General features: G+C 43.5%; 1 protein-coding gene across 8 annotated transcripts in view; it reads right to left on the bottom strand.

The window, feature by feature from the left end:
• The window catches only part of myocd (myocardin), a 29,673-nt gene extending 18,438 nt beyond the window's left edge, over window positions 1–11,235 (bottom strand). For 3 of the 8 annotated variants that reach the window (XM_065949214.1, XM_065949218.1, XM_065949216.1), the window contains exons 1-2: window positions 10,806–11,233; window positions 3,748–3,813 (exon numbers count right to left, since the gene is read on the bottom strand). In XM_065949214.1, the coding sequence (XP_065805286.1) occupies window positions 3,748–3,813; window positions 10,806–10,860 (121 nt within the window). In that variant the 5' untranslated portion in view covers window positions 10,861–11,233. Of the gene's footprint in view, window positions 1–3,747; window positions 3,814–10,805 lie in introns of all 8 variants that reach the window. The other 5 variants (XM_065949213.1, XM_065949215.1, XM_020638322.3 and 2 more) reach the window with 4 other exon arrangements.
• Window positions 11,236–14,546: the final 3,311 nt, after the last annotated feature.

Genomic DNA, 14,546 nt, shown 5'->3' with positions numbered 1-14,546 from the left:
GAGAGAGTAAGGAATGACATGCGGGAAAAAAGCCACAGGTTTCGAACTGGGCCGCCTGCTTGGAGTAATAGCATCTATACATTGGGCGCACACAACTGTTTTTGAACAGCTTTTAGCTTGATATAATTTTGTCTCGTCGGATATTTTGGGCTTCATCTTTGCAAAGACAGTTGCTGAACAAAGTCATTATTATTATTATCTAGTAATATCTCTTTGAAAACGTAATTATCATAATGACTACAAAAACAAGTTGTGCCTTTTGAAGTATGTTGCACGGATAATACAGGTCATTTCTGGAAAGTAACCCTCAGCTGAGATGTAAACAGCACACAGGACGCCATATGACCACCAGCAGGATGACATCATGTGTTTATAAACGAGTCCCCGGCCTCACCTGTCACTCTCTGACCTGATTTAAGAGCTGATTTGACATCACAAAGACACACGCCGCTCTAAGTGTGTTTAAACCGTGGAGTCAAACTGCCTGAAGACATGTTCGAGCGCTGCTCCGTCTCTTTGAGGCGCAGCGTAACCCGATCCGATGAGTGTGGAGCTGGCTTACAGACGTTTAAACAATCTGCAGCAGTATTAAAACACACAACGCACTTTAAACCTATTGTAATGCATTTACCTGCTGACTGTATCTGTCAGAAGTAAACAGTGCACGGAGAGCGAAGACGTATGGTGCATTAGCGGGAATAATTCTCTTTGTGTTTCCATCCCCAGAGGATTAAAGCACCGCGGCGGAGCGAAAGAAAATGTGTTTTTATGCAGGAAAAAGCTCCGTAAACCTGCAGATACCGCTCTATTATCTTTATGAGGAAATATTAGATGTGTGTGTGTGTGTGTGTGTGTGTGTGTGCAGACCCGTGGCCAGCAGACAGACTGTGTGCTCCCATGCAGGCCACACGCCAGCCGGGCCTGAGAGGCTGGGCTGTGTTCTTCAATAGCCTAATAAACACCAGATGTTCCCTGGGTAATATATACACAGACCGTGTGCCGTGTCCATCTCCACAGCAGGAATAACACAGCCGGGCAGAGCAGCCGTCGTCCGAGGGCTCTACAGGAGGAGGAGGAGGAGGAGGAAGAAGATGCTGTGACACCCTGAGTCTTGTGTTTTAAGAATCTAACATACAAATCATGAGCAGATTCTGAAAACATTGACGGATGTATTGAATATTTTGTAAGCCGAATGCCACCTGACTGACTTAAATTATTGTCATTTAATGGGGGGGGGGGGTAATTGGCTTAAACAATTAACTATCAAAATAAATCCTAAGTGCCCCCTTCAGTTCTGCAGAGTACCTGTTATTTGTGAAACCCTGCTGCAGCGAGCCGATAAGACATCTCGTGTTTCATTGTGAGAAAGTGTGCGCCGACAAATTCAACCCTCCTCCATCTGTACCTCCGCCTGCAATCAACAGATAAACAACCAATTGAAACGTTCTTTTTTAAAAGCGCGTTTGGTGCCCCGCTGGCCAATCACGTTCCTCCTTTCTGCCTTATCTGTGACAGACTCCCAGAAACTGATAGAGGCTCGCCGGGCCTCTGGATTCCGTTCCCCCGCACACTTACCAGCAGTTTATCTGCAGGCTGGAGCCGCTGGGAAATGGCAAACGGTGCCAGAGATATCATTGGACAAATCCCCGACCTGCAGTCCCTATGTTGTTCCTGCAGCCGAGTACAAAGCTACACACAGGAGTCGCACACTGCTCCCTGGTTGCCCACGGCAACAAGACTTTGCTCTAATAAAGACCTGAGAGATCTTATTCTTAATGGCTGTTGTCTGTGTTTTAGCTCATGCTGAACAGATTGATTCTCTAAAGTCAGCATTTCATGCCTGATGTAAAGATCCAGGAAAATAAATTGATTTGTGTGACACTTTGGCATGAGCCACAAACATGACAGCGCAGCGATGACCTACAGAACACAAGCCAACATGAATCACGGCCACTGTTAGAACGCTGCGTACGCTCAGCGCTGCTTGTTCTCATCACGTTGTCGTAGGTGACACTAAGAGTACAAAGCCTGGCTCTTATAAACGGCAGCTCGGCCTCCATGTTGTTGTGTTCGGACGCGTCGCTGCTTTGATGTGTCACTCTGCTGTAAACAGGTACGGGACATGTAAATCTGGACGAGCTGCACGAGAGCATTCCTCTGCGGTCACTCACAGACCTGTCTGTCTGCTCGCTGGCTGTAAACGCTATCTGCCTGTCTCTCTGCCTGAGGGTTCTCTCTGCCTGTCTGAGTGCAAGTTTTATCAACCTGTCTATCTGCTATCTGCCTGTCTTTCTGCCTGCCTCACTGCCCACACGTTTCTTTGTCTGTCTGCCTCCAGGGTTAATCTTTTGTCTCTCTGATTGCAGGTTTTCACTATGGGTCTCACTGCCTGTCTCAGTGTCTTCAAGTTGTCACTCGGCCTTCAGGGTTAATCAGTTGTCTCTCTGCCTATAGGTTTTATCTACCTGTCTCTCTGCCAGCAGGTTTTCTCTGCCTGTCTGTCTGTAGGTTCTATCTGCCCGATTATGTACCTGCTGGTTGAGGTTGCCTTTCACTTTCCACCTGCCTGTCTCTCTGCCTACACAATAGCCTGTCTGTCTGCTCTCTCTCCTTTTGTCTTGTATCCACCTGCTCCCTCTCCATGGACCTCTGTTTCTGTCACTAGCTGGATTTATCCGTCTCTGGAGTCTGGTTCAGTTTCTCTGTGGAGCATCAGTCATGTGAATGTTTGTCTCCGTCTGTCTGTAAAAGCTTTAATCTGCAGCGTCGTTCTTCTTTTTGTTCAAAGAGAGTTCCTCTGTCGACCTTTAGCTCCAACGCAGTTTGACTCCGGTTACACCCTTTTCAGGGAGGAACGTGCATCAATTACAAACTATGATGTATGAAGAAACGGTGGCAACGAGCCAGAGTCTGCAGCTTTCTGATACAAATAGTCTGATTCAAAGGAAATAACTGCCGGACGCAGACAACTCAGGGATATTTTTAAACTGATACCGTTTTAAGAGAGACTGGAAATCAATCCATCCAGCTGGAATAACTCCGATTAAAAATAGAACTTTTGCATGTTGGATATTACTTGAAAAAAGACGCTGGCGCTCAGAAATAAATGCCATGCGGACACACGGCCTTAGAATACCATCTGCCAGAAGACTTGTGAAACGATGAATATTGACGGAACACAATAAGAGTATGTTGAAAAAGTTTACAACGGGGGCTCTGATAGCCTAGCGGTTATGTCGCGTGCCCCATGTAGAGAGGCTACAGTTCTCACCACAGCGACACGTGGGTTTGAATCCGACCTCTGCGCTCTGCTGGGCGTCATCCCCACGCTCTCTCTCCTCCTTACATTTCCTCTCTATCTTCAGCTGTCCTGTCCAATAAAGGCAAAAATGGCCCAAAAAATATCTTTAGAAAAGAAAAGGTTTACAACCTGTGATGATGTTGCTCCTGCATTGACTGGTGCAGGATTATGCAGCTAAAAGCACAAATGTTCAGAGACTTAACTGAGTAATAAGAGTCTACTTTGTGTCTTCTATACTGATTTTATTCAAATGGTCAGCTTTAAGTGGGCAGTGAGAGCATCTTCACCTCGTTTGCATTTGATTGGGGAGAGAAATTTTGAAACCTGGATGAATGAATCTCAAACTAGCATGGAAGCGTGTGAGTTTGTGTGTAGATCTGTATGTGTGTGTGGTTTGTGTGTGTGCCTGCATGCACGGCGGCTCGGTGTTGGGAGGTGTTACTCACGAGGCATGATGCCTTGGTCTGCCAGCTGCTCTCGTGTCCTCCTCTGCTGAAGTCTTAACTGTAGGACTAGAGTTACAGCGAGGAGGAGGAGGAGGAGGAGGATAGATGAGAGGGAGAGCAAAAAAAGAAGGGGAAAGATGAGAGAGAGAGAGAGAGTGCAAAGACAGGTAAGGGACAGACAAAAAAGCAAGAAGACAGAATTCAAGCCACTTTAAATGCTGTTTTTCAAATCTTAACTCTGTGATCTAGAAAAAGTTTAAAACTAGCTCTGCCATCTCTTTGTGAAGGAGCAGAAGCATGTATGTGTAAATGCATACAGAAAACAGAGGAAAAAAACAACGCTGCTTGCTCACAAATATTTCTGTGAGCAGGATGTAGGGAATGATAAACAGCTCCTGGCTTTTAAACAGATCTGCGAGCAGTGTGTGGTCTGCACGTTTCTGTGAATGTGTGTGTGTGTGTTTAGCATTGGTGGAGGTGGGAGTGAGGGGTCATAAACACGGAACCTCCCCCGTGTCTGTTGGTCTGCTTGTGTCTGTCGTTTGTGTCTGTGTGTGTTTCTGCTCCACGCTGTTATCTGAACGTCTGTCGATTGGGAACGGACGCACAAGTAGGAAACGTTCCTCGATCACTTCCCTCCACTTTAATATCGCCCTCAGGTGGTTTTTATTCTCGCTTAATGTTATTATTTTCTCCAGAACTTCCAGGTTTGAACCGATGAATCATATGAGAGTTTGAGTATCAGAGTTCTTCGGTTGGGGAGCACCTCCGTTATGTAACAGCAGGCCCTTCCCTTCATCTAACATCTGCTTTAGTTTACAGCGAGTAGGGGTCATGACCTGCTGGTCGAAACATCACAGACAGCAAATGCAGATATTAGTGTCCGACTAAAATCTGACCATGAACCTGTAACTGATGCATGGACGGTTTTCATCAAATGCTATAATAACAACAGACACAAGAACATGCAGGTTTGAATCCTTTATGTACCGTAATAAAGCTTCTATAAAAAAGCACCGGGCTTTTATTTACTTCAGCCTATGAAATGACCTCCTTTATTTGGGACGGGCGTCAACACGAGACCGGCCTTTAGTTATTTTCAAACAAAACTTGAGCACAGCAAAGATGGGAAAGACTATTTACCCCCAAAAGAATATTTGATGTTACCTTGTCAAGCAGCATGCAGACCTGCTTCATGTCCTACACACATACGAGCATTATCCTGGCATGCATCATGGCCTCTGAGAGAGCTGCCTTCATATGTCAAAACCATGAGCTGTAAATATTAAAGCATGAAGCCTGAGTGACGTCACCCATCTGTTCCTGCAGGGGGCGCTGGAGTCCCATCAATGGCGGTCTCCGAGCTGGAAATTCTGTCTCAGTCTAACTTTCAGTCAACATAACGACAGGCTGAGAGCTGGAGCTGAGGCGGGTTTTAAGCCTCTTGACAAACCGTTACACCGCGCCCGCCTGTCAATCAGGTCAGCTACACGCCTTATTGAGAATAACTCTTATCCTTCATCAAATCAAAATGGATGAGTCATCAAAACATTCACCCCCCCCCCCCCGTACAGTGTGTGCCGATCGAGACATGAGCTAATCAGACCTATTTGTTTTTTTTTTAACCAGGCTGTAAACATGTTAATCTCCACTGTAAAAATAGGCTTTTTAGAATGGGTGTGTATGTGGCTTCCTGTGCTCCTGCAGCCAGCCTCTAGTGGACACTCGAGGAAATGCAGGATTTTGCACTCCTGCATCGACTTCAATTTTCAACCCTGTAGGTTCTATTCTTTGTCAGTCATGTTAAAAAGCAGAGGCTTACATTTAAAGGAGCAATATGTAACTCTGACACCTAGTGTTTAAAAATGGGTAATGCAGTCCAAATTCTAAACATTGTAGAGAGCTGTCTCCCCCTGCCCCCTCCTCTCTAGAGTCCATTCTCATGCAGGTTGCCATGTGGTGGACACTGAAGCTTCAGTGTTTAGCCAGCTCTGCATCGGTCTGTAAACCTTTCTGTGTTCTAACCTCTCTCCATTTTTCAACATAGCATGTTTCCTTAATGTCTGACCATATAGTAAGGTCACTTTATTATTTCACTCACTTAACATCTTACTCATTGGTAAAGTCAACATTGTCATTTGGCTTTGTCGCCTTCTTAACCAATGTTAGCACATCAATTAATTAACTTAAGTACTTTAAAAAACACTGTCATCTTGGCGTTAGAAATGCTGAATACTTCTGAGGTGTGCACTTACGTGTTTGTTACCACAGCAAGTTATTTAAACAAGGTACCTCCTCCACAACGTATTGATGTGAAAAAAGGTTGTGGTTTTTAAAAAGGTCTTTGTGAGATCAGATGTTCTAACAAGCTAACATTACGGTAAGTCTTCTTTATTTTAACCATTCGTGTGTTTCGTCCAAGTCAGAAAATAAGCGATGTGACAAAGTTACTGTTGGATATTTCTGCAGAAGATCTTTGGTTTCATCTCAGGGGACTGATCTCTGCTGCTCTGTATTATGTTTGCAGACGAGTTATCAATAATGTTGTGTATAAAAAGCGCAGCAGCTGCCATGTAATCTGTGTTTTCTGGTAAAATGCCGCTCTCTGTCCTGATTGCAGACGGAGGACCAGAGCCAGGCGGTGTAATCACAGACCACTGAACCGCACGATACTCTGCCTCCCCAAATGTTGACTTTGAAACTGAAGACATTTGTTTTAACTCGAAGTTCCTTGACAACAAAGGACATACAAATCCACAGCCACATTTACAAGTTTTCAGATTTATAGTGTAAATAAATTATCATTCGACCTGGTGAAGTGGCGATAACTACACAAGTGAGAGACGTGATATCTGATTTATTGCCTCTAACACGTTCACAGCCACCACAAGAGAAAGAAACAGGCTAATAATAACACCACACTTTCACACTTAACCCCCGACATCTAAGCTAAAGGGACCGTGTGTGTTTTAGACCTACATGAAGTCTCCTGAACTCGCCCTCAGCCAAACCAGGAATGTGTTCAGGACAAATGTACGAGCGTGACTGTATAACTTCTCATAAACAGGTTTTCCCAAATGAAGTATTAGGTTTATTTAAGTCTCATTACTCAGCATTATGTGAAAATCCACCTTAAAACAGGACGTGTGTAATTTATTCCGATGGTCTTGGACAGTAAAAGGCAGATTTGTGACTGTGAGCTAAAGCTTCACTGTGAAGATTTCTGGAGCGGCTCCGTCCACACTGACTGATCGTCAACAGACGGATAGACGGCGGATTCAGATTTGTGTTGCAGAAAAAAAGCACAACCATTTCACAGGTAGAAACTTTTAAATTGGCTCTGCGGTGGGCATCTATTCTTTATCAGTCATGTTAAACAGCACAAGTCTTACATTTAAAGGAGCTTTATGTAACTCTGACAACCTAGTGTTTAAAATGGGTACTGCAGTCTAAATTCTAAACATTGTAGAGAGCTGTCTTCCCCCGCCCCCTCCTCTCCAGAGTCGATGCTCACGCAGGTTGCCATGTGGTGGACACTGAAGCTTCAGTGTTTATCCAGCTCTGCATCGGTCTGTAAACCTTTCTGTGTTCTAACCTCTCTCCATTTTTCAAAAGCATCTCCAATATTGATCCTAGTTTGAGCACGTTTCTGCTCGTGGAGCTTATTAGAAACATGCAGAGGCTTTTTAGGTCGGGTACAATCACTTCTATCTGAACCAGTTCTCTTGCCCGCTTCCATCGCTGCAACACCTGTTGGTTTGACCTGATAACTGCTCTCATATCTGGCAAACCGAGGGGCGTCCAAACCGGCTGTGTGGGGGTGCCTTAAAGCCTCCTACCTTATCTGGTCCAAACAAATCCAGACCATTCAGAACCGCACTACATAGTTTGAACAAAAAGATGAAGATTATGAAAACGTGGACAATCACAAGCTCATCAGTCATTAGCAGGACTATATCGAGGTTCAAAATTAAACTTTTTTAATTGAACATTTTTCAGTATTGAGTTTAGTTGGAAGAAAAAGAAAAAGCAAAAACGTTCCACCTTTGTGTGACAAACTTGTGCAACAAGCTAACGTGACAAGGCTTGTTGTTCTGACGGTGGAGACACGCTGCCGCCCAGCTCCGCCACTCACCGCAATTTCCTCAAAGTCTGTATGCGCTGTGTTACGTCAGCACCACAGTTTTACTCTGTCCTACAGCGCATGCATTGCCTTACTGGTGTCTTCCTGGAGTGTGAGCACAGCCATGAGCTGCTGAACTCACAGGTACACAAGATCTCATGAGAACTACAAGATTTCATGAGAACTCCAAGATCTCATGAGAACTACAAGATCTCATGAGAACTACAAGATCTCATGAGAACTACAAGATCTCATGAGAACTACAAGATCACGCGTGAATAAAGAGAACAACAAACAACATGTTGCTTTGTCTTTCTGAGGTTGATTTTTTGTTCACTCGGTGCCCGTTTAAGCATAATGTTGATAAAGTGATTGAACATACGATCAGGAGTCTGTTTGTTGTTTTTTATTTTGAGAGCCCTGAAAGTAAGAGAAAGTAAGTGTGCAGCTTCGAGAAAGTCCAATGTGGATCATTCGACTGCATCCGTGTGGTCCGCTCAATCCGGATCTGATCACACCCTCTCTCTAGTCAACGCTCCATTGTCAGTTTACGGTGCGTGCCAAGAAACACCACTCTGCATCCCTTTAAATACGCGCAGTCTATTTTTTCAACGGAGCTTGCTGCAAGCGGACTCAGGCAAATATCAACTATTTTAATATCAAGACAAGGCCTGATGTTCATGTGCATATTTATTATGAATTAAAAGGTGAATACAAGTCCAACATTAATATTGTCCTTCCGCTTGAATATCAAATGACAGCTCATATCTCCTTAATTATTGACACACTGAAGTTACAAACACTTAAAGTAGCTGCTCTGTAGGTGAATAACTATGGAAGCCCTCAGAGGACAAGTACCCAAAACGTTTGATTTGACTCAGTTTTTCTGAGTTTAGCAGGTACATTTCTGTTGTTTTCTGAAGATCTCTAGAAAACCAGCGTTGTCATCTCTAGATAACGACATAAAACGAAATGTATAAATGTATGCTTGCTTTTTAGTTCTGTAAACACCAGCCTCTGTTTTCATTATTTCCCAGTGTTGAACATCATCTTACACTACTTCATGGATGGTTTTGTGTTATTTTAATCCTTTCAGCACAGCTCACTAGTTCACTCCCCTCTCTTTCTCTACCGATGAATCAGAAGGCAAGAAAGAAGAGGCTTGTTGTTCTTATTTCTTAATAAAATGACATCTAAAAAGGCGACTTATTGCAAAGAATCTTCTTATGAACCACAAGAGAGCTGATTTTAAAGTTTGTTTTTATAGATTAGAAATAGAATATGTCTCCATAACTCAGGTGAGGCTTAAGTGAGGTGTGTGTGTATGTGTGTGTGTGTGGTGATTTACTCTGTAACATGTTGACACCTTGTTGATTTAACTTAGGCTATATGTGACGCCTCTGTAGTACGATTATGTCAGCGAGCGCGAGAACACGGGCCACAGTCCTTTGAGCTGTTAATCAAATCAGCATGAGAACTGTTCAGTAACATACACATTCACAAAACATTCAGAGGTCCAGAGGGAGCGCTCAAATGAGATCGCTATCTTTTCTTTTAGCTTGAACCGTGCAGCAGCAGTTCCCATGGCTTCGACAACGGAGATCAGGAGCGCCGCAAAATACTCGACAGTTGCTGAATTCACGGGGTGCAGAGTTTAACTCGAGCTTCTGCGTCTTAAAGAAAAACTGTAAATCCTGCACGACCTGATTGTTTAAGACTCCTCCTGTCAGCAGTTATCATACGCAGAGTTGTACTCCTCTGACGCTCCACATTTCATGCATGCACCCATAAATTCACTCAACAAGCCGGGCAGTTGTAGTTCATATCGCAGAACATTAATCCCTCTCACTGTAACATCAAGCACACATGTAGGAGGATGACCTTTGAAGACAGCATTGCTGCATCTGTGAAATATTAAACAGCTAAAGCGCATTAAGTTAGAGCAACACAGAACCTGAACCTCCTGCTGCTGTTGAACGCCACCTCTCATCATGTTCCCTGGAGCACTGGGGGGTCATTCCCCACCCTGCCGATCTGCTCTAAACAACTCAGAGGAAAAGCATCATTTACCCTGGAACGCAATTACAGCTCAGCGGCAAACAGAAAGTAAGAATGAAGCTGATTCAGCCTCCAGTTTGCTCATTCGGTTGCTTTAAAAATGTTGCTTTCAGGGGCGATCGTGTACATAAAGACTCAGACTGCAGAGCTGCATTTGGAGCTTCCATCAGTTACACGTTCCTCAGGGAGGTGGCAGTGTTGGTCAGACTACACACACTTCACAAACACACACTGAGCCTCACAGATGTTCAAAATAAAGACTAAGAGTGTGTGTGTGTGTGTGTGTGAGAAATAGGAGAATTAACGAGTGTGTGTGTGTGAATGGTGTGAACACAAAGACCTGACAGCTGCTGTGTGTTAAAGGGAGGTTAAATCAGCGCTGCAGCCTTCCTCCCTCTTTGAAATGCCCACGTTCACACAAACATCAGCTTCCAATCCAGCCTTATTAAGATAACCTCTGACTCCTCTCCGCTGCCTAATCTCTCTTTATCAGCGTGCACACAGACTCTCACAGGCTCCCCTCTGCAGCAAGTTAAAGGCTGGCACAGAGCAAGTGCACCAACCTGCCCGGGACATCACCCTGCATCTGGTGATTTAACGAGGACGGGTTGGAGCATTAACATCACAGAACACGCCCAAGAAACCAATCCATCACTCTGTGACAGGACACGTGATCACACTTTATTACACACCTGTCACTTTGCTGTAGAACAAAGTGTGTCGACACAACTCAGGCATGAAGACAGATGACTGACATAATGAAGCAGCATCGCCTGTAAACGCCAAGTGATGGCATGCAAACTGTGTGAGGCTAATCAGAGACTTGCTCACTTATGAACAGACAGAAAAGAAAAGTGTCAATCTGTGTTGTTCTTACCTGATCTAAACTTGCTTCGTATGAGTATGGAGTGCTCAGAGCCCAGAAGAGTCATAATGCTTACAGTACAGGTCCAGTGTTCAAAAGTGACAAAATAAAGTCAAGCACACGAGAAGCTGCGCACACTTCGACCCCTGCCAACGCCTCGGGACGCCTCACTGAGATGAGATGGAGCTGAGCCGGCCTGCCTCATCAACAGCTCTACAGGAACACTGATGTGAGAAAAACTCATAACACACACACACACAGACACACACACACACACACACACACAGGCTGGCTCTTGTTGTGTCTCTGCTCTCTGCGCGTGTGTGAGTGAGTCTGGGGCCGGGGAAGCTGTGGTTCCATCCAGCTGAGAACTCTGAGCCGGCCCAGGACAGCTCACACAGATATGCCCCGCTCGGGGAGGGGCTACCGGGACAGGGTTTCCTCTAAGCCCCGCCCACCAGAGCCCGGAGGCTGGACAGGGCCTGGCTGATGACTTCTTCCTCCCCTGCCACCAGTGTAAATATATCTGCCTATCAGCCAGGCTGGCTGTCATTAGGAGGGGGAGAGAGAGAGGGAGAGCTGGATGGGGGAGAGAGATAGAGAGGCTGATAGAGGAGTACAGCCAGGAGGGAGGGAGTGAGGGGTTTCACTTTTTGCCTTGAGACATTTTAAAAGTTGTTTTCTCCCCTCTCGAGGACAGACCTGACCAAAAAACTTGACTTTTTACGTTTTACAAATCTGCATCACTTCAGACTTGTTATGTGAGTAAATCACAAGAACATGAGTTTGTTTTTCAGCTTCATACCTCTGCAGTAATCCAGAGTGAAGCTCTGTGTGACTTACTATTTAGAGTTAAACTGAGACTCACCACAAACAGATGGACGGGCGCTCCTCTGGGGGATTTAATGAACCAAGAAATGACAGAGTTTATTTTGGAGACATACCTGGAGTAGAGAATTTTGCTTTCTTTTAATTATTTTCTAAACACAGGGTTGCTTCTCTTATTTCTAACGGGGCCATAAAGAATGCATCACACAGAGGAGGAAGTCTTGGCTGGTGGTTAATTATCGCTTACCGCCGGCTAAACTGGAATGACCAAAGGGTTGGCCTCTGTCCCCAGAGCTGTATCTCATCATCAGTCGATACCCATTGATTTTCAAGATCTACGTTATTGTATCCGTACGATTCAGAGCATTTTGACTCTTCTGGGCAAACTTTCCAAAACAAGATCAGATCAATAAAGAACAATGATTGCAATGTGACTTAAAACATATCTTAACAGTTTGTATGATAGCTTAAGGTATGCACAAGTCTCCATCACTGACACATCGTCTGTAAGTGCTGGGTTAAGTCAACGCCATGGTTTCGCTCCATCCTACAGCTCACGCCCTGCCCCACTGGTCTCATTTCTGGAGGGTGAGCACAGCCATACAAGATCCCACAAGAACTACAAGATCACAGGAGAACTACAAGATCAAATGAGAACTACAAGATCACAGGAGAACTAAGAGATCACAGGAGAACTAGAAGATCACAAGAGAAATACAAGATCACAGGAGAACTACAAGATCCCATGGGAAGAAAGAGAAAAACATGTAAACAGCAGGTTGCTTTGTCTTTCTGAGGATGATTTGTTGTTCATAATATTGTGTTTTATTTTGAAATTGACCGGTCTTTCTGTGCGTTTCCTTGTCTGACTTCCTGTCTGGGTTGATCTAGCCTGCCCAGCTTGACATGTGCTTTCATCAAGCTCCGTTGAAAATAGACTTGGAGCGTATTTAAAACAGTGGATATCGTGATTATTTTGGCTGAGCGTCACATTTTATTCTTTCATGGAGCCGGCACACTGCAGACATTTCACATAAAAGCCAAACAATGTTAAGTTAGCAAAAAGCTGCTGAATAAATTGATTTATTTTGAGGATATGGAGCCTTTTTTTTCAATTCAAAGAGACCAGAAATAAATGTTTCAATAAACACGATGTTCCCTGTGAGATAGGAATATGATATGTAATATGTTCTGATTTTGTTTGACATCCTAACGAGTCTACATGTTTTCTTTCTTTGTTTGCTTTGGCAGCATTTATGTATTTATAGTACATGGCATGCCAAAGACAGTGAAATGAAATGAAGGAGAAAAGATATGAACAAGACACATATAGGAATTTGATGAACAAATTTCATCCGATACAATATGTCTTTGAGCGGGACTCAAAACAAAACTTGTATGTCTTAGAATCATGGGTATGTGAACATTACATCACGCTTCTTTAAATGTTTACATTCAGGGGGAAATAGAGGAACTATGGCAATATAAAAGTGCATTTAGATGGATGGATTCATAGACCAATGGTTTGATGAGAAATGGATCGAACTATAGATGGATGGATAAACTGATGGATGAAAAATGGACAATGGATTATATAACAATTGGAGGGATGGAAATATGGATGAGATATGGATCACTGGAATGATGGATGGATAAACAGATTGATGAACGGATAATGATGCATTGAATAATAAATGATGGAGGGATGGATGGATAAAGTAGTGGATGGAAAGATTGATTGAATGATGGATGAGATGGATGGAATGAATGGATTAATAATTGGTGAATAAATGGAAAGATGGTTGTTGGAGGGAATGATGAATGGATTTAGGACTGAATGATGGATGAAACAGTGGAAGGATAAACGGATGGCTAGATGGAACAATGAATGAATGGACATCCTGATGCATGATAGAGAGATACATGGATGGATGGATGAGTGGACCAATGTATGAATGATGGAGTTATGGATGAATGGACAAACAGATGCATGAACAAAAATGGGTGATGGATGGAAAAATAAATTGATGGATGAAGAATGGAACAACAAATAGATGGATGGATGGATAGATCAATGGATGGATAAGAAATAGAAAGAAGAATGGATTGATCAATCTGAAGATGGATGATAAACAGATTGATAAATGGATGGATTGAACAATGGGTGAATAACTGGAAAGATGGTTGATGGGGGGAATGATGAATGTATGGATGGACTGAAAGATGCATGAAACTGTGGAAAGATAAACGCATGGATGGACCAGTGAATGGATGATGGAGTTATGGATGAATTGCAGATGCATGAAAAAATGGTTGGATGGATTGAATAATAAATGGATAGATTGATGGAGTAATGGATGAGGAATGGAACAGTGGATTGATAGATGGATGGATGGATGGATGAGAAATAGAAAGAAGAATGTATTGATCAAACTGAGGATGGATGATAAACAGATTGATGAATGGATGGATGATTGAATAATACATAGATGGAAGGATTGAAAGATTGATGATTGATCGCAAATGGATGGTTTGGATGGATTAAATGAAGTATGAGATATGGATAAATGGACCATTGGATGGATGCAATGAATGATGGACAGATTGAAGGATAAAAGGATGGATGGAATAATAGATCAACAGATTTAACGATGGAAAGATGGTTGATGGATGGACCAATGGATGGATGATGGAACTATTAATGGATGGTCAAACAGGAATGATGGATGGATAAATGAAAAAATGGAGAGATGGATGGATGGACCAATGTTTAGAAGATGGATGGATTGATGGATAGATTGATTGGTGGAAGGGATGATGGATGAGGAATGGAACGGTGGAAAGATGGATGATGGCTGGATTCAAAGAAAAAAGGATGGATAGATGGAGAAATGGATGGGTAGACCAATGGATGGATGGATCCCA

This window comes from Labrus bergylta, chromosome 21 (assembly GCF_963930695.1).
Source record: "Labrus bergylta chromosome 21, fLabBer1.1, whole genome shotgun sequence".
In the NCBI taxonomy this organism is placed as follows: Eukaryota; Metazoa; Chordata; class Actinopteri; order Labriformes; family Labridae; genus Labrus; species Labrus bergylta.
This window is presented reverse-complemented; position numbering and strand designations above follow the sequence as displayed.